The following is a 26,746-nucleotide window of genomic DNA, read 5'->3' as shown; positions in this document are numbered from 1 at the left end:
TATTAGAGAATGGAAGGGACCTGGTGGTGGTTGTGCAGGCAGATATGAAGTTTTCTAAGCATTGCAGACGGGCTGCAAGAGTAGCTCATGGTGTATTGTCGATGATATATAGGAATTTTTCTAGCAGGGATAAGGAGGTGATTATTCCCTTGTAGTAGTAGTAGTAGTAGTAGTGGCACATGATGCAAGAAAGCAAGTGTAGGAGCTTATGCAGCATCAGCCAAAAAAAAAAAAAAAATCACACCATTCCCTCCAAATGCCTGTCCAGTTCCTCCTTAAATTTATTTAACCTATCAATTTCCACAACGACAGATGGAAGTTTGTTCCAGCAATTAACCACCCGCTGGCTAAAGGCAAATTTCCGCACAACTATTCTACATCTGTCCTTTCTTAATTTGAACTTATGTCCCCGTAGGTTCGTAATCTGAACAAGTGGAAGGATCCCATCAGAATTCAGCGTGCTCAACCCATTCAAGGCCTTATAGACCTCAATCAGATCACCGCGCAGGTGCCTAGTCTCCAGCCACTGCAATTTGCAGAACTTAAGCCTCTCTTGGTAAGAGAATCCCTTCATTCCCTTCACCAATCGTGTTGCTCTTCTCTGTACACGGTCAAGCAAATCTACATCCTTCCTGAAATGAGGCCTCCAGACCTGTACGCAGTACTCAAGGCGTGGCCTGACCATTGCCTTATACAGAGGGACAATCACCTCCTTTTCCCTGCTAGCAAAATTCCTATATATCATTGACAAAACCCCATGACCCGCCCTAGCATAAGGCAATGGTGAGGCCACACCTAGAGTACTGTATACAGGTCTGGAGGCCTCATTTCAATAAGGATGTTGAGATGCTGGAACCAGTACAGAGAAGGGCAACAAGATTAGTGAATGGAACAAAGGGGTGCTCTTATGAAGAAAGGCTTAAGTTTTGCAAATTACAGTGTCTGGAGACTAGGCACCAGCGAGGTGATCTGATAGAGATGTATAAAGCCTTGAATGGTTTGAGCATGCTCAATGCTGATGGAATTCTTCCTCTTGCTCAGAATAATCACCTGAGAAGGCATACATTCAAATTGAGGAAGGACAGATGTAGGATAGACGTGAGGAAATTTGCGTTTAGCCAGCGGGTGGTTGGTTGGTGGAACAGACTTCCATCCTTTGTCGTGAAAGTTGATAGGCTAATTAAGTTTAAGGCTCAGCTGGACAGGTATTTCGAACGAACAGAGGGGTGAAGTGGAAGTGGTTATTTATTTATTTATTATTATTATTTTATTATTTTTTTTTTTGGCTGATGCTTCATAAGCTTGCTTTCTTGCATCAAATGCCGCTACTAATGCTAATTCTAATGCTAAAAACTGGTGCCCTGAATATGACTTGGCGTCCTGACAAATAGGGTACAGTTCTGTACTCTGATAAGTCCTGTTTTAGCCTACGAACAGATTCTAGACATTATTTCATCTGGAGACAAAGTGTAATTCGGTATCATTCTTCTGACCTAAGATTGAGGGATACTTATGGTGGAGGAGGTATTCTCTTGTGGGGCAGAATAATGACCAACGAAAACATATTCAAAAATTTATTTTGATAGGGATACGGTGACTGCGTAGAGGTACCGAGAACAGACCCTCGAACCCTGTATGCGACTCTTTAGGAGTGTAATCAGCAAAGATTTTCTTTTTATTAACGACAACGTCCTGCACATAGAACTCAAGTGAAATTGAAGATATTCAACGACTGCGTGGCCAGCACGAACCCCAAAACTAAAATCTGATCGAACATTTGTGGGACTCTTTTGGGCGTCGCGTTGGGCTCCGACAGCCAACTGACCGAAGTGACCGAAGAGTTCTTCGGTCACTTGGTGAACTAAAGTCTGCACTAAAGAAAGAATGGGATTAAAATATATATATGCAGGGTGATTCACTACCAGTGCGATAAACTTGCAGGAGGTGTAGGGGGCACAAAGACGAATCGGAATCACATATTTTGCAGGGTCCGAAATGCCTTCGTCATGCGGTAGAGAACGTTGAACGGGAGGTCACGTGAACAGCGATCCCGCTGGAAGTCAGCATTTGCGAACCGGTTCCCGAGGCAGTGGGATGGACGAGTATTCAAACGTTGAACTGGCCGACATGCACCTCGCGTATGGAGCTGCGGACTGTAACGGGCGCGCTGCTCTGCGCTTGTACCAGGAACGTTTCCCGCACAGGCGTGCTCCTCATCATATGATTTTCGCACGTGTGCACAGAAGGTTACGTGAGACTGGTTGTTTCACGAGAGGTACGATGAATCGAGAGCGAACGACGAGGACGCCAGACAATGAGGAGAATGTCCTACGTCTTGCAGAAGGCAATCCGAGTACGAGTACTCGAGCAATAGGCCAACGATTGGGTATTTCTCAATCCACTGTATGGAGGATACTGTCAACAAACCAAATGAGTTCATACCATCTGCAACGCGTCCAATCATTGGATCCTGCGGATTATCCACTCCGGAGGACTTTTGCTACTTGGTTTCTTCAACAGAAACGGTTCGCAAATGCTGACTTCCAGCGGGATCGCTGTTCACGCGACCTCCCGTTCAACGTCCTCTACCGCATGACGAAGGCATTTAGGACCCTGCAATGCTATGTGATTCCAATTCGTCTTTGTGCCCCCTACACCTCCTGCAAGTTTGTCGCCCTGGGGAATACAAGTGAATGGTAGTGAATCACCTTGTATTTATTAGGGTCACCTAGAAATTCTTTTCAACTACCTATATGTATTGTGTCTGTAAATTGTGTGTGTTCTTAGGTCGAGTTGCCTGATTTGCTGGACGATGAACCCCAGATTTTTCCTGGAAAAATAAACCTTTCTATCTACGCCTGAGACCGACTAACTCAACCACGGAGTGAAAAAAGCCCATAAAAGTTCTTCGCGTCGGACTGGTTTTCGAGCCTGGGCCTTTTCCACTTGGTGAGGAGATGATAGTGTCTGCTATTGTGCTACCGCGCAGACGAGGAATGGGATTTGTTACCACACAATCTTATAGACACCCTGATATCGAGCATGGTTGACTACTCTCAGGCCTGTTTAGCTGTTGAAGGAAATCCTACGCCGAACTGATGTCACGTGACCATATTTTCGAGCATCTTTTATCGACTTCTGTAATGTGACCTTTTTGATAATTCTTATACAACTTTTTGATAATTCTAATACAAAGTTGCACGAGTTACACCATGTTTTCGATATGCCTGTTAATTTTGTCGAGCAGTGTACTACTGAATACATCATGAATTCTCAATCAAATAGAATAAACCTATCTGCAAAATGATCTAAACCTCTCAACCACTTCCCTGTTTATTTCACAAATATGTGTGGATCGTTAATCTCAATGATGTCAATTTCCACTGCCAAACCACATGAGCTCTTTCTGAGATAATCGCAATTATCAGTTGATTCAACCACTGCCAAACCCCATGAGCTCTTTCTGAGATAATCCCAATTATCAGTTGATTCAACCACTGCCCATCTCAATTGTCCAGATTATTCCCTATATGATTCCTTTCGTTCAAAGGTGGTACTTGTGCATATGTTCTCTCCGATATTCCCTATCAGAGACTTTTAGTAATTTGGAATCTCCTCTTTTCGCTTATTTTTGGCTTAAAATCTCTCTACTATATTCTGTCAAATTCGTCTCCTAACTCCTCTAATCACTTGAAACTCTTTGATTTACCTTCTTTGAAACTTGACTTTCTCCGGTGTAACTTTCCTAACAGTGAGATAATTTTCCATGGTGGATTTAATGTTCACAACTGCAGCTGACTTCCGTGTTATTCATCAGTCCAAACTAGATTTCGAACATGCTAAGAGTAGAAAACTTGCTTCTCCAAATAGCAGTCGAGCATTCTAGTCTCTTGACAAGGCAACTTTTGTCCATCTTTACTCCTGTCTCTGTCAAAACCAGATGGTCCTATTGTCACTTAAGCCCAAGATAAAGCTAACCTACTACCATCCTACATTTCTTCAAACTCAGGTATTGATGATCTTGGTAAACGATCTCTTACCATTTCTGGTACATTCCATTCAATGCGTCCTGTGGCCTTCAGTAAAAGGATGTCAGAAGTATTTCGAACAATCTTGATATTAAGAAAGCACCAGGTCCTTGCAGTATTTCTCCACTTGTTCTCAAAACTTGTATTCCTGAGCTTACTGCTCTTCTTTGTCGCCTTTTTCACTTTATTGTTCCAAAGGTGTTTTTCCTTCTACTTCGAAATTTGCTCATATCCAGCCAATCCCTAAAAAGGGTGACAAATCCCTAACATCCAATTATGTATCATTGCAGTTACTTCTACTCTTTCTATAGCAATAAAGAAATCAATTAACCGCAAACTCTTAACCTACCTAAAAACCTTCCATCTGATCCATGATCTCCAGTATGAATTCCGTCAGTGTCGATCAATTGGTGATGTTCTGGCCTATATTACCTATCTATTGACAAATTCAATAGAAAGTTTTGGTCAAACTGAAGCAGCTGCTCTTGACATTTCAAAGGCTGTTGATCGTGTTTTTTTTAAAGCGCCTCTTAATAAGATTCCATTTTATGATTTGCCAACTGTTTTTTTTTTTTTTTTTTTAAATTGTATATCCAGTTTTCTCTCTGACTGCTCAGTCTGGGTGATGGTAGATAACTTTCTAATCTTACTTCTTCACTAACGCTTGTATTCCCCAAGGTTCGGTTCTTTATCCCACTCTTCTCCTCTTCTTACATGGGACCATTAACCTATTTCCATTGACCTCTGAACCATTAACATTCTACCATTGACTTTTGACCCATTGAACCATTAATCTTCCATCGAACAGAAATCGTATCCGTAATTTTGCTGATGATAGCTGATTGCATTCCACCTTCCACCTGCCCTGCACAAACAGCTTCAACTTTCAAAAAATCACTACCAGTTCCTTAAAGACTGATCTCCAGGTAATTCTCCAATGGGCAAAGATAACTTAGTTGATTTAAAAAATGAGGCCTGTCTAATATCTCGCAAAAAGGATTCTTATGCTCCTATGTTTACCTTGGATATTGATTTCTGGCCTTGATTTCTGGGCAAGATCATATCTCTATTGACGATTACCCTGACTTCTAATCTCTCTTGGCATAGCGCATTATGAATATAGCTTACTCTGCATCTACAAAAACTGGGGGGCGCCTCCGTAGCCAGGTGGGAAGGAGCAGCAGTGCGTAGCACACGCTTCTTGATTAGACCGGGGTTCGAGCCGGTCACCACCAAATACGGAGGATGCGGAAAGGTCAGGGAATGACCACCGCATATTCCCGGAGCAATATGGCCTTAGTTGTTAATGCTCCTAAAACCCAAAATAACTAACTAACAAAAACTGGGATTTCTCTTTCGGTTTAGGCGTTACTTTTTTTCCAAACTGCTGTTCACTCTGTAGAATTCGCAAATCCGTCCTACTGTGGATTATTGTTCTCACATCTGGGCAGTGCTCCCAAAACCTCTCTGAGGTTTCTAGATTCCATTCAAAAGAGGGCAGTTAGGTTAATTAATGACTCATCTCTTACAAAGTGTCTCCGCTCTCTGTCTCATAGATGCTCTGTTTCTGTTGCATTCCTTTTCTGTAGGTATTTTCATGGGCACTGTTCTTTTGAGTTTGCTTATATAATTTCCACTCTCTTCCAAAACATTTCGAACACGTGCCGCAACCAATCAACATCCTTATACTGTCAACTTCAATCTCTTTTATTCATTCAACTTCCATTTTCTGGAACAACCTCTCTTCATACGTATTTTCTTTCTGAACGTTAGAATCTAGAGAAATTCAAGTCTAATGTCAACAAGTGTCCTCTCGATCTTCAACTCTTGCACGGTTCTAAGTACTACAGGCTCTAATACCTCTCGTGCTTGTGGTTCTCATAAAAAGAAAATATGGTATATTTAAAATATACCATAGTGGCAGAAATAACCGGATCTCTCTGCTGTACCCATCCATTTGCAAAGAGATTCAGCTGCAGATTGCGGGGGTGTTGGCCTGGAACAAAGTCGACGTACCAGTTCATCTGAAAGGTATTCAAGAGGATTACTCTCGAGGAAGTTTATCCATACCGACGTTTTTGAATCAAGTGACTACACGCTCTACACAATGAGATAATGCAGTGTCATACTGAAACAGAAAAGGGCCTTCCCATACTGCTTGCCCACGCATTTTACTCACTATTTCAGAAAGAAGGACGATTACCTGTACAAGCTAAAATCATGAGAAACACTACGCCGGACGGTGAAAGTACTTTCGCAGAACTTAACCTTTGTGATGACACACTCTGAGAAATTACGTTGGGCGGCATCCATCAGATCCAAACATGACAATTTGATTGGAAACCGTGCATCAAGGTTCACTTCCTGAACGGCCAGTGGGTTAGGAGGGTGAATAAATGCTTGATGATTTCAGTGTGCAATTATATATATAAATTTTCAAGATATTAATGATATTACATACACTGAAATAGAAAGGTGTACCTGTTATCTATAAATTATTCACCTGATTATAAAACCCAGTTAAAATTTTATTGAAATAGGTATCTTAAAATGGTTTGTTGCAGTTATCAAAGCAACTCAATGAGTTTTTCTCATGCTGCTGGCAGCCTTGATCCCAGAAAGCAGTGCGGTAGTGCAGGAGAAAGCAATGTATGTGCTGGGGCTGTGGGATAACAAATCTCCAGTGCCTGTAAAGACACGTTTTCAACTGCAATTCAGAAAAATCCACTTAAGGAACAATCAATGTGCCGATAGTTGAAGAGTTTCAACAGAGATTGGCAGTATGCTACATCAGAAAAGAACAGGTAGGCCTAGTGTATCTGCAGACACAGTTTCGGAAATGTAGGAGGTGCTTACCTGAAGTCCTACAAAATCCATCCCTCTGGGCAAGCCTTCAGCTGCAAATAACGCTGGTCAACATTGCGCAGTGCACAAGGTGCTTCTAAAGAAATCGAAATTTTATGCTTATAAAGTACAAATCGTCCAGGAAATTAAGCCTCACGACAAACCACAAAGATAGGAATTCGCTGTTCACAGCGAATTCCTCTCTTTACCAGAGAGGTGGCATGTCACTTCAGCAATGAAAACGGCAGTTTTCATTGCTGAAGTGACATGCCACCTATTTGGTAAAGTTAACAGACACAACTGTTAATATGGGAACTGAAAATCCCCAATCAGTTTGTGAATACTAGCATGATAATCCAAGGTAAACGTGTGATGCGCACTGTCCTTCAGCCAGGTGATTGGGCCATTTTTCTTTCAACGTTGTGAACTCCGCAAATTACAGTACTTATATATGCTCGAATTGTATGCTGCACCTCATCTGAAAAATATGCAACCATATGTGTTCTATCAGCAAGATAATGCACAACCATACTGAAGTTTGCATGTGTGCGATTTCCTCAATAAAAAAGATTTCCTGCCAGATGGATCGGCCGGGACGGTCCCTTTCCGTAACCTTCTCGTTCCTCAGATATCACACCTACGGGCCCTCGTGGGTAGCACAGTTGGTAGTATCGCCGTCCTCCCCACACCGGGTGGAAAAGACCTGAGTTCGAATCCCGTCGATGACAGGGGTAATTTTTATGGATCTTTTTCAAATTCTTGGCTGAGTTAGTTGGTCTCAGGCGAAGGTTGTGTGTAGTTTCTTCCAGAAGCTCTGGTTTTTCGTCCAGCAAACAAAAAATCGACTTCAGAACACGCAAATTTACACAGAACATCCTGGCCTTAATTGGCGATGCTCCTAAAATCGAAATACAACTACACACCTATGGATTTCTTTCTATGGGGTTACGTAAAGGACAGAGCGTATGCTAAAAAGTTTACAACGTCACAGAGTTAAAAGATTGGATATAGGGAGTGACTTCCATTTCTCAAGGGATGCTTCAAAATACTTCGAATGGAATCGGCTACCGTCTTAACATTCTACTTGCTACTAAAAAGTGCCCATGTAGAGATTTACTTAAGGGCGGTTGTGTGATAAGGAATTGTGATAAGAAATTACTGAAGGGCGATTGTGTGATAAGGAATTCTTTGATTTTGTTTATTAAGTGCGGCAAACTTAGATATGCCCATATTACCTACCAAAATAACTATTTAATCGACCGTCATAATCAGGTGAATAGTTTATAGACAACCTGTCTATGTATGAATTGGCAACAGTAACAGAAATTCGCATTACTATTTGCATTATATTATTTCCATTCAAACATAAAAATAATTTATACCGAAATAGAAAATTATTTACATAGATAAAAATTGTTTACATTTATATTATACAGTGTGTCCGCAAATATCCAGTACAAAATTAAACGTTATTGTGTGTATAAGCTGTGTATGACACAAATTTGAAAATACTACCAGTATTTATATCATTAAGGAGTATTACCGTCCAGTAAAAATCATGTGTAGTGAACTGTTGATCCATAGGTATACGTAGGGGTTCAGAATATTCTGCAGAGAGCCACGTATTGCATTTCTGAAATATACATCAGGGATCCAGAATGACGGGATCCAGTCACGCTCCAAAATTGTTGTCTTTCTTTTTAATCTGCTGGGGAAGTTCAAACGGTGATCTCTCCACATAAGGAATAGGAAAATGTCCACTTCGTAAGACTGGAAATAAATTATAATTATTAGTGTTATTAGTAAATGCAATGTCTAAATTTAAGAGCGCTGAATCGGAGACTGGAGCTCTTTGTTCCGTCTTATATCTAATACATGATTAAGTCACATGCTTAGACTAAAAATGTGAACTGCATAAAATTAATAAAACTGCATATTTTTATTTTTCATGCATGTTTTATATTAGTTTCATGTGGTGATATAACTACAAAACAGAACATTACTTACCATTTCCGACATATCAACATTCCCAATGTTGAGGACTTTTATGGCTACTCGCACTTTCGTAGTTTTTCCTACAATTAGAAAGATATATGTCAACATGGATCTGATAGCAGAGAGGGCTAGGTAAGATAAATTTCCAACTTTCGACAAAAAAAAAAAAAGTAAATTAACAGTTATGAACCAAATAGATTTTATATTTACAAAATATTGACTATACAGGGTGATTCACTACCAGTGCGACAAACTTGCAGGAGGGGTAGGGGGCACAAAGACGAATCGGAATCACATAAATTGCAGGGTCCGAAATGCCTTCGTCATGCGGTAGAGGACGTTGAACGGGAGGTCGCGTGAACAGCGATCCCGCTGGAAGTCAGCATTTGCGAACCGGTTCCCGAGGCAGTAGGATGGACGAGTATTCAAACGTTGAACTGGCCGACATGCACCTCGCGTATGGAGCTGCGGACTGTAACGGGCGCGCCACTCTGCGCTTGTACCAGGAACGTTTCCCGCACAGGCGTGCTCCTCATCATATGATTTTTGCACGTGTGCACAGAAGGTTACGTGAGACTGGTTGTTTCACGAGAGGTACCATGAATCTAGAGCGAACGACGAGGACGCCAGACAATGAGGAGAATGTCTTACGTCTTGCAGAGGGCAATCCGAGTACGAGTACTCGAGCGATAGGCCAACGATGGGGTATTTCCCAATCCACTGTATGGAGGATACTGTCAACAAACCAAATGAGTTCATACCATCTGCAACGCGTCCAATCATTGGAGCCTGCGGATTATCCACTCCGGAGGACTTTTGCTACTTGGTTTCTTCAACAGAAACGGTTCGCAAATGCTGACTTCCAGCGGGATCGCTGTTCACGCCACCTCCCGTTCAACGTCCTCTACCGCATGACGAAGGCATTTCGGACCCTGCAATGCTATGTGATTCCGATTCGTCTTTGTGCCCTCTACACCTCCTGCAAATTTGTCGCACTGATAGTGAATCACCCTGTATAATATCGGTATAAATACACCATAGTTCACCCATAAATATAACTACATAAGTAGTATAACGGCATCATTTGATTTTATCTGATATTGTGGCTACCTTCACAACGAGTAATTACAGACCAGTTAGTTTAACTTCTGTTCCGGGTAAAATAATGGAGTCACTGGTTAAAGATGCATTGCAGGATCATCTAGACAAGACTGCAGCAATAATTCAGACACAGCATGGGTTTGTTAAGGGAAAGTCTTGTCTGACAAATTTGATTGGTTATTATGATGTGGTCACAAAGGAACTGGATGCAAAAAATAATTTTGATATCATATACTTGGATTTCAGGAAAGCTTTTGACACTGTTGCGCATGGAAGACTACTGTACAAATTGGAGCAGAATGGTATTAAGGGTAAGTTGCTACAATGGATAAAAGGATGGTTAAGTGGGAGAAGACAGAGGGTGGTAATCAATGGGTGCTGCTCTTCGTGGACTAATGTTATTAGTGGAGTCCCACAGGGTTCGGTGTTGGGTCCACTGTTGTTTTGTATATTTATCAATGATATTGATGAAGGTATATCAGGCTTGATGTCGAAGTTTGCAGATGACACGAAGGTTGGCAGGGTTGTTAATGACAGTAATGGCAGTGTGCTACTGCAACAGGATCTAGATAATTTGGGCAGATGGGCTAAGAAGTGGCAACTGAAGTTTAAGCTTGACAAATGCAAAGTACTGCATATGGGTAGAAGTAACCCCAGAGAAACGTACCAACTGTGTGGTACTACACTTAAGGTGGTAGAAAATGAAAAAGACCTGGGAGTAATTGTGCAGTCAGATATGAAGTTTTCTGAGCAATGTAGACAGGCTGCTAGGGCAGGTCATGGGGTTTTGTCAATGATATATAGGAATTTTGCTAGCAGGGAAAAGGAGGTGATTGTCCTTCTGTATAAGGCAATGGTCAGGCCACGCCTTGAGTACTGCGTACAGGTCTGGAGGCCTCATTTTAGGAAGGATGTAGATTTGCTTGAGCGTGTACAGAGAAGAGCAACACGATTGGTGAGGGGAATGAAGGGATCCTCTTACCAAGAGAGGCTTAAGTTCTGCAAATTGCAGTGGCTGGAGACTAGGCACCTGCGCGGTGATCTGATTGAGGTCTATAAGGCCTTGAATGGGTTGAGCACGCTGAATTCTGATGGGATCCTCCCACTTGTTCAGAATACGAACCTACGGGGACATAAGTTCAAATTAAGAAAGGATAGATGTAGAATAGATGTGCGGAAATTTGCCTTTAGCCAGCGGGTGGTTAATTGCTGGAACAAACTTCCATCTGTCGTTGTGGAAGTTGATAGGTTAAATAAATTTAAGGAGGAACTGGACAGGCATTTGGAGGGTATGGTGTGATTTTTTTTAGTTTTTTTTATTTATTTATTTTTTTTGGCTGATGCTGCATAAGCTCCTACACTTGCTTTCTTGCATCAAGTGCCACTACTACTACTACTACGAGATACCAGGTATTGCACTACTTCGAATAAATAACTCTCCTCTACTAGAGAAGCGGTATTTATTCGAAGTAGTGCAATATCTGGTATCTCATTGTGAAGGTAGCCACAATATCAGATAAAATCAAACGATGCGTTTGATTGATCAAACGAACCAATAAGTTACTCATAAGTAACATGTAGGTTAGTGCAAAAGCATCACTTTTAACGTAGCCATCTACCAAAGTAGTTAAATTAATTAATTAAATTGGCATCATTTTGGTTATTTTATAGTTACGCATAAGTTTAACTATGTAGTCAAACTTATAGGTAAACTATGGTGTATTTACACCGATTTTATATAGTTAATTTCGACCCATAACATATTATGCCTTGTGCATTTAGTCTTCAACAAAATATTGAGAAATATGTATATGAGTATCTCTATTATGAACCTAAGCGCAGCCAACCTTCTGCGAGCATAATTCTATACCTCTACCTTGATGACCACTTTGAAAACCACTTAGTGTTCCTTGTGCTATCGCTAAAACAATGTTTTTTCTTTGAGGAGTTTTGTTTTTTAATGTTTCTATTGAGATTTCTGCTACGTTTTTCTTTCAAAACGATTATTAAGTACACCTTCAACTTATGGATATCTATGACACCTAATAAAAAAGTCAAAACGATCTTTCTGATGCCGTTTTTTTTTCGAAATGGTACTGAATAATAACACTGGAGTTGTGCTAGGTACTAAACAGGATTCCATAATTCCACTCAGTACCAACAAGAGCGTATAGTTAATACCGGTCATTAACCCTTCAAAATCATATATTGTTTTATTTATTTATTGATTGAACTATGCGGTCCCAACCAGCTTTCCCGGAAACTCCACAACCTATTTACAATGTTGTACAACTGAACAACGTAAAATTATCTCAGATTCCCTCGTAGTAGGTCAATTCGTTCTCAGTGTCATGTCCATATCACAACGCAATACCATGAAGGTATCTGACACTATTAAGTCCCAACATGAGACTGTAATGACCTCCAAGGATCAAATTGACACCTGTATGTCCATCATGAAGATTCAGAATGAGTAGAAGTTCAATCCAGGAAGTAGACGTCTATTTCAGGAAGTAAACCAGGAATTGCGGTCACAATGAAGAAGTCAACGTTTCTTCAAACCTGAACAGTCCCAACAGTACAGCAGTTGACAGTAAAGGGGAATCATATTGTCATTAATTTCTTTACTAATATTGAATTGTATTTAAAAAGAAAAATCTAACTCTCAATACATATTCTAACATAAATAATAATAATATTGATAGCCAAAACATATTCCAAAGAATCTATTAGTTGAGATGGGGCTTTGATAAAATCATTCTGATAATTGGATAAAGTTGCATTTTTATTATTTTTAGCCTTATTTTTAAAATTTCACAGATTGCTGATTGGTAATATCGCGTTTTAGTTTCGGTTTGGTAATGCACTAAAATAGTACCAAATACATTAGTGCTGATGACAGCAGTGATAATGCATTTTACTCTTATCATACAAACGGGTTCAGTTGGCAAGAATTGCAGTGAGTTGGCAAGTTGCAGAAGAGTTTTTCCGTGATATTCTCTAATCCACCTCCCTCCCCTTCCCGTATTGTTTAACAACCATAAAAACTAACGGTCGAGCCCCTAGCAGCCTTCGGACCATATTTTGTAAATATTCTGGTTATTTAATTGTGCTTGAGATGATTGCAATGCGTCATCGAAATAGAGTGGACAGTGAAGGTAGTATTTACGCAAGTGGGTACGTTGTGAAGAGCTCGTTTTTTTTTATTAAGTGTATAAATTATTAATTATTTTTATTAAAATTTTATAAAAATACCGGTGGAAATAAGTAAAGTACATACATTACTTAAAAGTTGAGCGAATATTACATTCTGAGTACAACTGAACAACGAACTGAAATTTCAGTTCATGCAGCGAACTGAAAAGAATTACGTTTATATATTATCAGTTAATCAATTGGTAAAAAGTCAGTTAGTTATTTAATTTTCATTTCTGTTAATCAAAAAATGGAAATTTCAGTTAATTTAAGAGGGAAATAAATCACAAAAAGCCTTGTTAGGTTCCTGCGTGTAAAGCACCACCTACTGGCTTCACTATGTCCGTTCTCATCCAACAGCTCGACTTCCAGTGGATGTAATTTTCATCATCATCAGAAAAAGAGCTAAATCATGATATTTCATGATTTAAGTCTTGAAAAAATGTCGAGATATTTTAAGTCCAATCTATTCATAACCCATAATATTTTCCCTAATTTTCTTGAAAATTTTAGAACTTAGAATTTTAAAACCCATGTACAAATTTCGTGTTCAGAGACCAATCGACTTTCCCTCCACCCTTCCTCCAAAAAAAAAAAAAAAAAAAAAAAAACAAATACCGCTTCTCGGATGCCTTATTACGACATTACGTGATAGTTTTGATAAGCATTTTGAGTGCACTATAAAATTTTCTTTAACCCCTCTGGCGGTTAAAATAATGGAGCTTGAAAGCAAGTTCACCATACCAGAAAAACTTCCAGAGGGCACAAATTCGCTGTCCTCCCCAAGAAGTGGCTGCTGCCAGGGAAATATACAGCATCATCAGAAATGATTACGCCAAGGAAATCCAAAAGTGCAAAAAAGGAATCTTGGCAGACCCTTGTTGCTACCTCTGGGAACGTGAACCCCTGGGGCATCGTCTTCCGTCTACCTAGGAACGAGAACCCCTGGGGCATCACACTTGTAGGTAGAAGGAATTTGTTTTGTAGAGATGGGATACACTTAAACAAAGGTGGTGCAAAAGTTTTTGCCAGTATTATTGAGGATACCTTAAAGGTTCAGGGAAACTGCTAGTTAGGGGGATGTGGGTAATACTGACACGTGTTTATCTGATAATATTGGTCAAAGTAACTCTTGCACATACCTTAAGAGTTCTTATCTCTTACCCCAACTGGACGTATTATCTAGATGTTCTAGTGGCAGAAACGTTTCACGTGAGCGGGTAGCTAATATCAGGGAAGAGAACCTAAAAAACTTCAAGGGTTGTGTTAGGGTTGTTAAATATACAAGAACAGTAAGTCTTAATTGTATATACAGTAACGTTAGAAGTGTCGTCAATAAAATGAGCGAATTCGAACTGCTGGTTAAAACAATTAACGCATAATAGGGCTTACGGAGACGTGGTGCCACCCGGAAATTGGGGATGATGAGTTTAAGTACGGCTTGTATAATATATTTAGGAAGGATAGGGTAGATAGAAGGGGTGATGGGGTAATGCTTCTTATCAGAAGCAGCCTGAGTGCGACGATAGCTTTCCCGGATTCAGACATTTCACATGCTAGTATAGAGTCTGTATGGTGTGAGATAGTTGGAAACAAAGGTATAATGCGAGTAGAAGTAATCTACAGACCAGGTGATTGTGAAGATTATGACAAAAACCTCTACATGCAAATGGAATGGGCAAGTAAGCGTCAATGTCTTATTATGGGTGATTTCAATTTGCCTCTAATTGATTGGAGTAAATGGGAAGGAAACTCGACATGGGGAACAAAATTTTTAAATCAACTAGATGACTGTTATTTGTATCAACATGCCAGGGAAAATACTAGAGAAAAGTATATCCTAGACCTCATCATCTTCTTCTTCTTTGGTCCTTAGCTGGCAGCTGGGGGAGGCGGTTGGCCACGCAACCAGTATGCTGCTGTAGGTGCCGCAGGGTTTCGGACTTGCTCTGTGACCTCATCATCACACATGAATCAGATGACATAACAGGGCTGACAGTAGAGGAACCAGTAGCAGGAAGCGATCACGGAGTTCTACGGTGGATGATGACGAGAGAGGTAGCAGAAGTAAAAGGCAAAGGAATGGGTTTTAATTTCAGAAAAGGAAATTACGATGCCTTAAGGTACTACATGGCATCTATTAACTGGGGATATCGTGCAGAAAATGAATACATTTGAACTGTGGTACGCTTTTAAAACATTAATCACAGATGCCTTGAATGCGTATATACCATTAAAAAAAAATACTCCACGAGAAGGGTTCCAAGTTGGATGAATAGTGAAGTTGCCACATTACTTGAGCAGAAAAAGGGGGCTTGGAAAGGTTACAGAGCAATAAAAAGTACTGAAGCCTATAACAGTTTATGAGAAATCACTAGCAAACAGAGCAAAGAGGGGGGGGATAAAGAATTCTTCACATATATAAATGCCAAGAAGAGCAGGACAAACCAGATCAGCCCTTTACGTAAGGGAAAGGGGATAGTATTAAATACACCAGCTGCCGTTGCAGATGAACTGAACAGTTATTTTGCATCGATATTTACAAATGAAAAACCTTTTGTGGCAATGGGAAATTATGGGAGCGAAGTTGAAAAATATGTAATTAATGATATTGAAATTTCGCAAGATTATTTAATGAAAAAACTTTCGAGCCAGTAAGGCTCCTGGAGTTGATGAAATATACCCTATAATCTTAAGGGAGGCGGCAAGCGAGTGCATTGAACCATTGAGGCTAATTATGCGAGCATCACTAGACTCTGGGGAGATTCCCTTGGATTGGAAAAGTGCAAATGTATCTCCCATACATAAGGGTGGCTCTAAAAGTGAAGTTGGAAATTATCGACCTGTCAGTCTCACTTCAGTAGTAGGGAAAATGATGGCGGCAATAATCAAGGGTGGAATTCAGGATCATTTGGATCGAATTGAAATTCTCAAGGATACTCAGCATGGTTTTGTAAAGGGAAAATCATGTTTAACAAATCTGGTTCGCTATTTCGAAAGGGTCACTCAAGAGCTGGATTTAGGGAATAATTTCGACATTGTTTATTTAGATTTCAGCAAAGCTTTTGACTCAGTCCCACATGAGCGGTTGCTTTATAAGCTGGAACAGGTTGGAATCACTGGGAAAATCCTTAGATGGATAGAAGGATGGCTTCAGGGTTGTGATAGGTAGAGGGTTGTGATAAATGGCTATTCCTCAGATTGGGTTAATGTAAGAAGTGGGGTTCCCCAAGGATCAGTATTAGGACCACTGTTGTTTTTAATTTTCATAAACGACATTGATGAAGGGATAGAGGGCGTGATGTCTAAATTTGCAGATGATGTTAAAATTGGTAGAGTAGTTAATGATCACTGTCAAGCTGAGCTTCTTCAGAGAGACCTAGATAGACTTCAGGAATGGTCAGAAAAATGGCAGCTATGCTTTAATCCAACAAAGTGTAAGGTATTACACCTGGGAAACAGTAATCCCAAAATAACTTATACGCTTGGTGGAGTTCAACTAAACCCAGTACTGGAGGAAAGGGACTTGGGTGTTACGATACGGTCAGACATGAAATTCTCTGAGCATTGTAAACAGGTTGCAAGGAAGGCCCATGGTGTCCTATCGATGATCTATCGAACTTTTGCAAGTACGGATAGGAACGTGATAATCCCATTATATAAGGCTTATGTTAGACCACACTTGGAATACTGTGTTCAAGTATGGAGACCGCACCTAAAGAAAGACATCGAGCTTCTTGAAAGGGTGCAAAGACGGGTAACTCGCCTGGTGAGATCGGCAAAAGGGCGTCCTTATGAAGAAAGACTTCGAATATGTGAGTTGCAGAGTTTGGAAACTAGACACCTCAGAGGAGATTTGATTGAGGTGTTTAAGGCTCTGAGAGGCATCAGTAAAATGAATGAGGACGAAATTTTCAAGATTATAAATGATGCTAGAACTAGGGGACATAAATTAAAGTTACGGGGGGAAATGTCTAGATTGGACTGCGGAAGTTTTAGTTTAGCCAGCGAGTTATAAATTACTGGAATAAGTTGCGTTCATGGGTGGTAGAGGCCGACAGTTTGGGGAAATTCAAAGGTCATCTGGATAATACCTTCGGGTAAGGGAAGCGCATAGGATGATAGGTTTAATTTTCTTTTTTTTAATTAATTAATATTTTTTTTTTTTTTTGTTTTTATCATTGTTTTGTTCGGATTTTTTTTTTTTTTTTTTTTTTTGGCTGGTGCAGCATAAGCCATAGGCTTTCTTGCACAATGCAGCCATTACTAATATTAATACCTCGCGGTGAAGTGCTTGACACAACGCTCCGTTTGGACGGCCCTTGGATTCTCACCTGAGAAGACTCAATTAATAACATCCTTGATACTTGTCATGACACGACAGCAGCAAGAAGTAATCAACCAAAACCACGATTACCGCCCGAATTCTGTGGAGCCTCCCCTTCACAATAATAAAATGGTTCAGGCAATAAACAAAACGAGGGAAGGAAAAACACCTGGTGCTGACCTCCTCGAGGTCGATGAGGCCAAAAAAGCCTGCGGAGAATTACCCAGTTACCCTCTTAAGTCTTCTAAATCGGTGCCTGGCGGAAGGTATTTTCCCAAGATCTTGGAGAACAGTAACTCTAAAACTGATCTTAAAAAATCCGTGGAAGCCACGACAAAACCCCATCTTGTATCGACCAATCACTCTTCTTCCCAAACTATGCTTCAGGAATGTCTTCTCCTATGCCGACTCTCTGCCTGCCTGCTAAAACCAACTCTCATCGGCAAGGCTTCAAATCAGGCTGCTGTACGGAAAATGCTATCAATACCCTAATCACTCAAGCGACGCACTCCCCTTTCAAATACTCCTTTGCAAATTATGGTAGACTTTTCAGGGGCTTTTGATCGCCTATGGTGGCCTAGTATTCTACGGAGGCTGCGCCTAGGCAAAGGTTCTAAAAACCTTTTCAACAGTCCGAAAATCTACTTAAGTAACAGAAAGGTCCAGATTATCAACAAGTTCCAGACAGTATAGAGGTACATTTCTCGGAGCTGCCCTCAGGGATCTGGCCCTTTGGCCCTTTTCTCTAGTCTATAGTACTTGATGATTTTCTGGGGACAGATCTGGGAGGTGCTGAACCTGTGGCCTTCGCGGACGACTTGGTCTTGCTTATACATGCGGATTCCAGAGCGATGTTGGAAACAATAGCTAATAGAGCATTAGACAAACTCCGAAACTGGGCAGCCATGCATAACTTGAAAATTTCAAGAGAAAAAACCAAATCAATCCTCCTAAAAGGAAGACTGCAAATACGAAGACCACCCACAATTAAACTAAATTTCATCCTCATCCGTTTATATACAGAAGTAAAGTACCTAGGCATCTGTATTGACTAGGGACTCACATTTCAGAAAAAGAAGAAGAAGAAGAAGAACTCTTTATTGCATACAAAAGGCACACGCCGTACACAATACCCTTCACGGCTACAAGACAGTGGTTTACAATAAAGGCTAATACAATGTAATAAACGAGGATGAGATAGGAAAAAAAAAACAATGTTATTAATAATTATACATGTGTAGGATTAAACATTGGAGAAAAAAATGACAAATTTACATACGAAAATATATACACAACAGCATGTTATCAAGTTAAACTATGCTCCATGGAGCAGCCCTTTTACAGTGCTGGAGTCATCTGAGCAGGTGCAGAAAGTTGGAACAATGAAGTGATGGATCCATGGCAGTGATGGATAGGTCCTCGGGAGCAGGTTTTAATGTCCTGAGAAGAAAGTCGATGGAGTAAGTTCTGCCTATATTTTTTATCGACTGCGAACTTGTAGAGGTCCAAGGTGCGTATGTACTGCAGCATTTGCACGGGTAAGGATCGATAGGATAACTTTAACCGGTATGGATTGATCCCAAGGCTTGGTACTAGGATTCTCCATCCGCAGTTAGCCCAGAAGTCTGGTTCGGAAATGATGCCAACCATCACTTTTACAGAAAAGACGAGTCTTCTCTCATGGATAATGGCAGGAAGATGTCTGATGTTTAGAACTACCGCCATCTGGGTGGTACTTGGTGCAGGGAAAAGCCGAAATTTTCATATGGCCTACTTCAGTAGCCAAAATTCGCCTGCGAAAATCCGTCTCAGATGCGTTGTGGCAGTTGAGGTCCAGACTTCTGCGTCATAGTGTATGACCGGATAGACACATGACTTAATATATCTGCACACCCGTCTGCGCGCATAGCACAGTGGTATTGTCACCATCCTCTCCACACCGGATGGAAAAGGCCCGGGTTCGAATCCCGTTGATGATTCGAGAAACTTTAATGGGGTTTTTTTTTTCACTCCGTGGCTGAGTTAGTCAGTCTCAGGGTAGATGGAAAGGACGAAAAAACCCAAGAAACTGGGGTTTTTTCGTCCAGTAAAACAGGCAAATCAACTAGAAAACACATGCAATTTACAGACAAATACATATATGGGTATATGTTGGAAATAATGGGTGGCCCTAATATAGTAATTTGATACCTGCACCCAACAGCCTGGTCATTGACATGCATAAGTTGTTGCTTAAGCATCCACCGGAGTCGACAGAACTTTATTTGCAGGTGGTCTATGTGTGGTAGAAATGAGAGCTTTTGGTCAAAAATAATCCCCAGATCGGTGTGTTGCTGAACAGCAGAAATCGTGGATCCTCTTATATTGGGTTGCACCATTGTTGGGTTCCTTTTGAGCGAGAAAGTCAACTGTTTCGACTTCTCAGGATTGATGTGAATGCCGAAACCGGAGAGGAAGGCCTCGAGGTTCTGGATTTTCTGTACGATTAAGACATTTGTGTAGTCAGTGTCTCCAGGGTTGATAGCAGTGAACAGCTTATATCATCAGCGAAGGTGGTAATATCAGTTCGGCCCGTCACGAAAGGCAGAAGAATAACTGAGAAGAAGATACCAGGAGGACCCCACCTTGTGGGACTCCAGCTGTAATAGTTCTGGCGTAGCGCCGATTGGCATCGCGAACAATAATAGTCCTGTTCTTAAGCATTGCTTGAATGAATCAGAGCACGTCTCCACAATGAGGTAATACTCACGTAGTAGCCTTGCCAACGCGTGAACGGATACGGAATGTAATGCTGCCTGGACGTTGATATTGTAAGAACAAAATTCTTACACTTATCCTAGCAAATGTTATGTTATAAATATTATAACATAACAAGAAAAAAATATGTATATATTAAATAATATTATTTACATAGGATGATTTTCAGCTTAGATTGCGATCGCTCTGTACCATACTGTCAAGTAGGGGAGGATTAACGTAACAACGGGGGGTAGCAGGACGGTACACAAGACAATGGGAGCACTGGAACACTAGTACAAAGGGAGCACCGTAAGGCCAGTTCATGGTCGCCTAAACAGAAAGTGAGCAGCTCTTTGGAAGGAAAGAACAAGGGAACCGACTCCCCCTTGTGGAGAGGAAGATTTTAAGAACTAAGAGGGTGAAGGAAACCCTGGACGCGATATACACTATGGGAAATGGCTAGCCGCTAGATGAAACAGACCGACTCCTTGGGCACTTATTAATTTCAAGGAGCGGTAGAGAAGAAACAGAGTGGACTAATAGCGGTAAGTGAATCGGGAATGATCACAAGGAAATATCTAGAAATTTCTAGACGCCCAGTAGTTCATCGAAGTTGATGGAAATTTTGTAAACAGGAAGTTACCCCAGGAGAGGGAAGGGCCAAGAAAAACGGAAGAAGTGGGAGAGAGCGAATGAGAATAACGAGATGATGGAGAACGAACGACGATTGGATAAAAATTAGAATGAGCGGCTGAAACAAAAAGGAGATGCAAGACAGGGAGTGAGGAGGTTTTTTTTTGTGGGAGAGTTGTGAGTTTTGGCAGTTTGGAAGTTTTTGAGAGTTCCCGTGGAGATGCCTGAGTGAAGTGCGGCTGGAAAGAAATCCCGAGAAGTGCCGGGAGAATCGCCAGAAAGTAGCGGACAGAGAAATGAGTTGTGGGAGTTGCTGTTTAAGAGTTGTTGAAATAGGAAGGAGATAACCGATGAAAGATGGAAACACATATGCTGGAGCTGAGTAAAAAGGATCGAAAAGCCTCGGTATAGAAAGATAAGGGAGAGCTACATAGCCAAGCTTCTTGATAAAGCAGTAAGAAGAGTCCTGATACGTCGAACTGATCAGACGCCCAAAAAAAGCAGGCCGGAGCAACTTATTTAATAGCCGTATGTAAAGAAGAGCGAGTTCCTGAACGTAGGAGAATCCCTGTAGATGAACAGCAGTACTTTGCCGATAAAAAATTCCAGTTGGAGCCTGATGATGCCCTATGCTGTTGATAATGAGTCGCCCCTGAACTGAGAAAAGGTTGTGTAAAGAGTGATTCCCTAAGTTAATATGTAAGTACGAGATAATAATTTTAAGCTAGATTTGAAGAGAAGGACTTTAGAAAAATGTTTATTTAGTTGATAGTAGATTTGGTATTGATTAGTATAAAAGGAAGAAAAGGGTTCATAGATGTATGTACTTCATCTCAAGGATAAGTTAAAGCAAGGAAGATTTAGATACATGTACTTGAGACTGGTATGTTCTAAGTTAAGATGTAAAGGTGTTCTATGTACTTGAAACGTTACAAGATATTAAGATTGAATTATTTTGGAAGGGATAAATTAATGAAAGATTATAGCGGGGATTTATAAATCTAGGACAATATCCATAGAGGTGTTAAGCCCACTGAGGTAATTCCAGTTGGGAAGTTTAACTGTTAGAAAGTAAAAATAATGTTATGAGATGTAACCTAAACCAGAAGGAGAAAAAGCAGAAAGACACGAAGAGACGTATTATATCATTTACTATTAATTTTACATCTTAACACACATATAATGCCAGTTATTAACATTATACCAATTGATGTTGTATGATACAATTCTTTAATGTATATACTGTGAAATAAACAAATTTGTATATGTTTATCATGTGTAGTATTGAGTCATTCTGAATACTCAGTCAGTCCAGAGGAGACATACACGAACTATTATTCCCCCAGAATCTGTGATCTTCTGTGCAGTATACAAGTCAGGTGTTAACGTGGAGGGTGGTAAATTAAGGGGGAAATTTAATTGAGAAATACAAAGTTAAAAGAGGTGGGTCTGGAAGGTTAACGTGATTTATTAAAAAGAGAAATAAATAATAATAAAAGAAGAAAATATTATCCCCCCAGAATAACTATCATCCACTAACCACCCCCCACAATATAAGTAACGGTGATTTCCGAACCGTACTCAAATGCCTCGAGGATCTTGGTAATGGTGGTGACTAGATTTGTAGCGGTGGATCTTAACCGGGTGGCATAGCAGATCTGCTGTGGCTGATGTGGGTGGTTAACATTTTAAGAAGAGATTTCTCAAATAGCTTTAATAGGCTTATTACAGAAGAAATAGAACGGAAGTGACTGGGCTAAGCAGAGCGTATTTTTAGCAGCGGTCTTACTAGATAGACATGTCACATAGGAGGGAAGAATTTTTGATGAAGGATTTTGTTGAATAACGACACAATGGGATCAACAATAAAAGTACTCAGGCATTTCAGCATAAACTGAGGAATGCCGGATGCGGCCGTAGGTGCTAAACTATTTATTGCATCAATCAACTGATATTTGGTGAGTTGAACTGAATTTAATGGCTCTGTTGAAATCGGATTGATTGGGAATTCCATTGGTGTAGTGGATTCTGGATGAGCGGCGAACCTAGTTATATGGTCGAGCCAACTGCTCAGATTGAGTGAGTCGACAGTGTCCTCTGATTTTCTTCTGTGGAAGGGCTTCCCTATATTGACTGTTGTATGTAAACAGAGGCTGCCTTATCTTGTGCTCCCTAAGTTTATAGTGTTTTCATGTGTTTATTATGCGAGTTAGACCAACTTTTTTGTATAGTGACCTGGCTGATTATACTGTGCACCTCCTGTGGAAGATTATGTCCCTAAACTTTTAGGTAATTATGATTTTTTTTTTCATGATCTGTGTCTTACATATACAGTATTCATATTTACCGTCTTTGCTTGTTTGAAGGCCTGAATCGATACTTTCGCATTTGCTGACCTTCACTGCTCGCCAACTTCCCCACTGCCTTCGGGCTATATCACAAGGTCAAGCAGTCCCACCACGTTTTGTGTTTGCCGTCAGTTAATCACTTCAAATGTGCAAATTTTACAATACTGTTCTGACCTATTTCTGGATCAGTTTAGCTTACCAGACTGACCTGCCCATCATGCTACTAACATGACAATTTGCTTCAAGACTGTTACTCCTTCCTTCTTCTCTTCACCGGATTCTGATTTCTCGACGCAAAAAAGAGGAAAATAAAATAAAATAACTTGTGTGTGCCATTAACTGAGTGTTTACAGAAAATAAGCAAACGATTCTCCGGAATATGTGTGGAGTTTTTTAGACAAGGTACAGCCCAGAACTAGACTTACAGAATTATTATTGATTCAGTTTGATTTATATCGTTTGTGCAAATAATGACGTCTAATGACAGCTCTTCTTCATCCGGTGAGGATGGACCTGAAAATTTTCCTTCTCTTCCGCCTAAGGCGCCACGGCGGACTCCCCACCCCTCACATAAGAAAAAAAAGAATAAGGGCAAGAAGAAACTGAAGCTCCTTTTGTCTCGGTCTGAGACTGCTGCTTCCGCAGATGAACAAGTTGAGCTAAAGTCTTTAGATGCAGTGGAAAGTCCTCCTGGACGCCCTGATGCTGACTCTCCTGGTATTAACCTTGTTGCTTCCAAGGATACCCCTCCAGCTGCTCCTGTTACGGCATCTGTTTTGGACTGCACATATGCTTCTGGCCTCAGTTCTTCCTCCAGGCTGGGGACTCCTTCCTATTCTGGAATTGCAGAAAATAAGAGTCTTGATGATGCTCCACAGCGTCACCAAATCATCTCTAAGCTGCATAAAGAACTGATATCTTTTATTAATTGCAATGCAAACGGATTCACAGAAACAGCAGCGAACTGCATCCATGACCTGTGGTCAAGCCTGGAGATAATTGCCATGGAGCTGCTAATTGACAACGAGAAGCTTCGCGCCGTCAACGATGAGCTACGATCCAGAGCGATCATCCTCGAAAAAGTCTTTGACACTTTCACTATAAACCCACCTACACCTTCATATATCCCAGATCCCACTCCATTTGCAGAAGCTCTGAAGATGGGCATCTCCCCACTTTCTTGTGGTTCCAACAAACCTTCCACATCCTCGGCTCCAAACAGTCTACAACTTGGTCCCAAAACCCAACCACCACAGAATGTCCTTCTCCTGAGAGCCAATGACACCAGCGAACTGAAAACTAGCCATGAGGTAAAGGAATTTGTATCCAAAACGCTCAAAAGCGATTTCAAGATGGTTAAAATAAAATCCCTCAGAGCGATAAGAAATCGCGGAGTCATCGTGGAAACCGCGTCCAAGCAAGATCTCAATACTATCTCCTCCTCTGAGTCACTCTCTGTTGCTGGCGTCGCCACTTCTGCTCCAAAAAGATCAAGATCAGATCCTGCCATTATATTCTACGGCGTTCCCAAAAACTACGCAAATGAGGACTTCTTAGAGGACCTTTACTTTAAAAATCTTATTGATTTAGGGTTCTCATACGAGGAAATAAAGGAGGGCACTACGTTCCGGTTCAACACCAAATCAAACTCATCCTCGACTAATCATATGGTGATCAGCTTTGCACCAAAGATTTATAAAGCGGTACTATCCCGTGAACGGGTGTTCCTTGGCTGCGGCTCCCATAAGTTTAAAGCATTTACGATAGTAACCAAATGCTTTCTTTGCCTAGGCTACGGGCACACCACACAACATTGCACTCACAGCTCTCCAACCTGTAGTCACTGTGCCCGTAGTGGGCACGTCATTGCAAAGTGTCCACACAAAGAGGAACAGCCTGTCTGCATTAACTGTAAGAGGCGCAAGAGGCCTTCACAACACTCGGTAAGAGATACAACCTGCCCTGAATACCAACGTGCCCTGGAAATGATACGGCTCAGAACTGCTGATGGAGAGTAAACCGAACAACACTGCGTTTCAGATGAATCAAAATAAAACATCTCCTGATGACGTTCACTCTCATTCTTTCCCCAGCACTCCACAAAACCTTAAACTTAAAGTTCTTCAAATCAATGGACATAGGTCGCGAATCGTCGCGGATGAGATCCGGCTGGCTGCAGAGCAAAACGCCGTGGATGTGATCTCTATCCAGGAGCCATACTTCTCAAAGGGTCAGTTTGGGCATATCTCCAAGATTATGGGCTATTCCATTTATGCTCGAGTGGTACAACCTGTGCCCCAAGACCCTAAAACATGCATCATCATTTTAAACAGAGATTTAGATGTTGTTGTTGTTCATGGTCTCTGTAACAAACTGGCAACTTGTGTGCAAATCACATTCTCATCTCTCTCCTTCTATCTTCTGTCAATCTACTGTCCCCCTTCTGCAGACTTCAACGATTCATTAAACTTCTTGGAGTTTGCGCTCAACTTCCTTGGTTCTAGGAACATCCTGATCACTTCGGATGTCAATGCAAAGTCCCATTTCTGGTTCAGTGCTGTTTCTGACGCCCGAGGTCTTCTTCTTGAGGACTTTATTATAAGTCACAACCTAGCAGTCCATAATCGACCAGGTCAGCTCTCCACCTATTGCAGCTCAACTGGGGAGTCGAACATTGACGTTACACTCACCACCAGTGACTTAAATTCACGCATCAGTGACTGGGTTACAATTCCAGATTGGACACTCAGTGATCACAGAGCCATTGTGTTCCACATCTCTGTCGATGTGCCTAACAGCCGCAACTCACCGAGAACACCAGACTTCGTCAGATTCTGCACAAAAACTGTTGACTGGGACTCTTTTGATGCCTCCATCACTAATGACTTTCCATCAAACCCTCCAGACAGCTTCAGCTTAACTTCTGCAGAAAATCTAGCCCAACTTATCCAACAATCTCTTATAAAAGCCTCCTATAAATCAGCAAAGAAGAAGACCATCCGCTCTAAAGTCCACTCCTGGTGGTCCCAGGACCTTACTATTCTTCGCAAATCAGTTCACCGAGCTCGACAGTTATATCAGCGACACCGTAACTGGCCTGCTGATGATGTTATGCTATTACATAATGACTACATTTCAAAAAAAAATGCCTTCTGTAAAGCAATTGCAACGAGAAAAAGAGAAACCTGGACCACCTTTGTAAAAGAATCCAACAGCAAAAACCCATGGGGCCTCATATACAAGATAGCTCGGGAGAGAACATTTACTCTGATGTCCTTGGTACTGTTACCACTGAGACTCATGAAACCTCTGGCTGGACAGACTCTATCAACCAAATTCTTGATAACTTATTCCCTATGGATAATCCTTCTGAAGATTCTCCAGAGCATATGGCAATTCGTGAGGCAAATAACAAGTACACCATTGAGGAACGTACCGAGCCATTTACTTTAGAGGAACTTACCTCGGTAGTCAAGACGATCAATGTGAAGAAGTGTCCGGGAATGGATATGATTGAGTATGTGTTCATTCTCCGG

At 41.0% G+C, this 26,746-nt stretch overlaps 1 protein-coding gene across 1 annotated transcript in view; it reads right to left on the bottom strand.

Moving 5' to 3' along the window:
• LOC150076595 (glutamate-gated chloride channel alpha-like) overlaps positions 1-26,746 on the bottom strand; it is a 288,441-nt gene that overhangs the window by 61,277 nt on the left and 200,418 nt on the right. The window contains exons 4-5 of the mRNA XM_090387386.1: positions 8,880-8,947; positions 8,416-8,642 (exon numbers count right to left, since the gene is read on the bottom strand). Of these exons, the coding sequence (XP_090243512.1) occupies positions 8,416-8,642; positions 8,880-8,947 (295 nt within the window). The remainder of the gene's footprint in view (positions 1-8,415; positions 8,643-8,879; positions 8,948-26,746) is intronic.

The sequence above is a fragment of the Mastigoproctus giganteus genome, chromosome 13 (genome assembly GCF_048544385.1).
Source record: "Mastigoproctus giganteus isolate SK-2022 chromosome 13, ASM4854438v1, whole genome shotgun sequence".
Classification (NCBI taxonomy): Eukaryota; Metazoa; Arthropoda; class Arachnida; order Uropygi; family Thelyphonidae; genus Mastigoproctus; species Mastigoproctus giganteus.
This window is presented reverse-complemented; position numbering and strand designations above follow the sequence as displayed.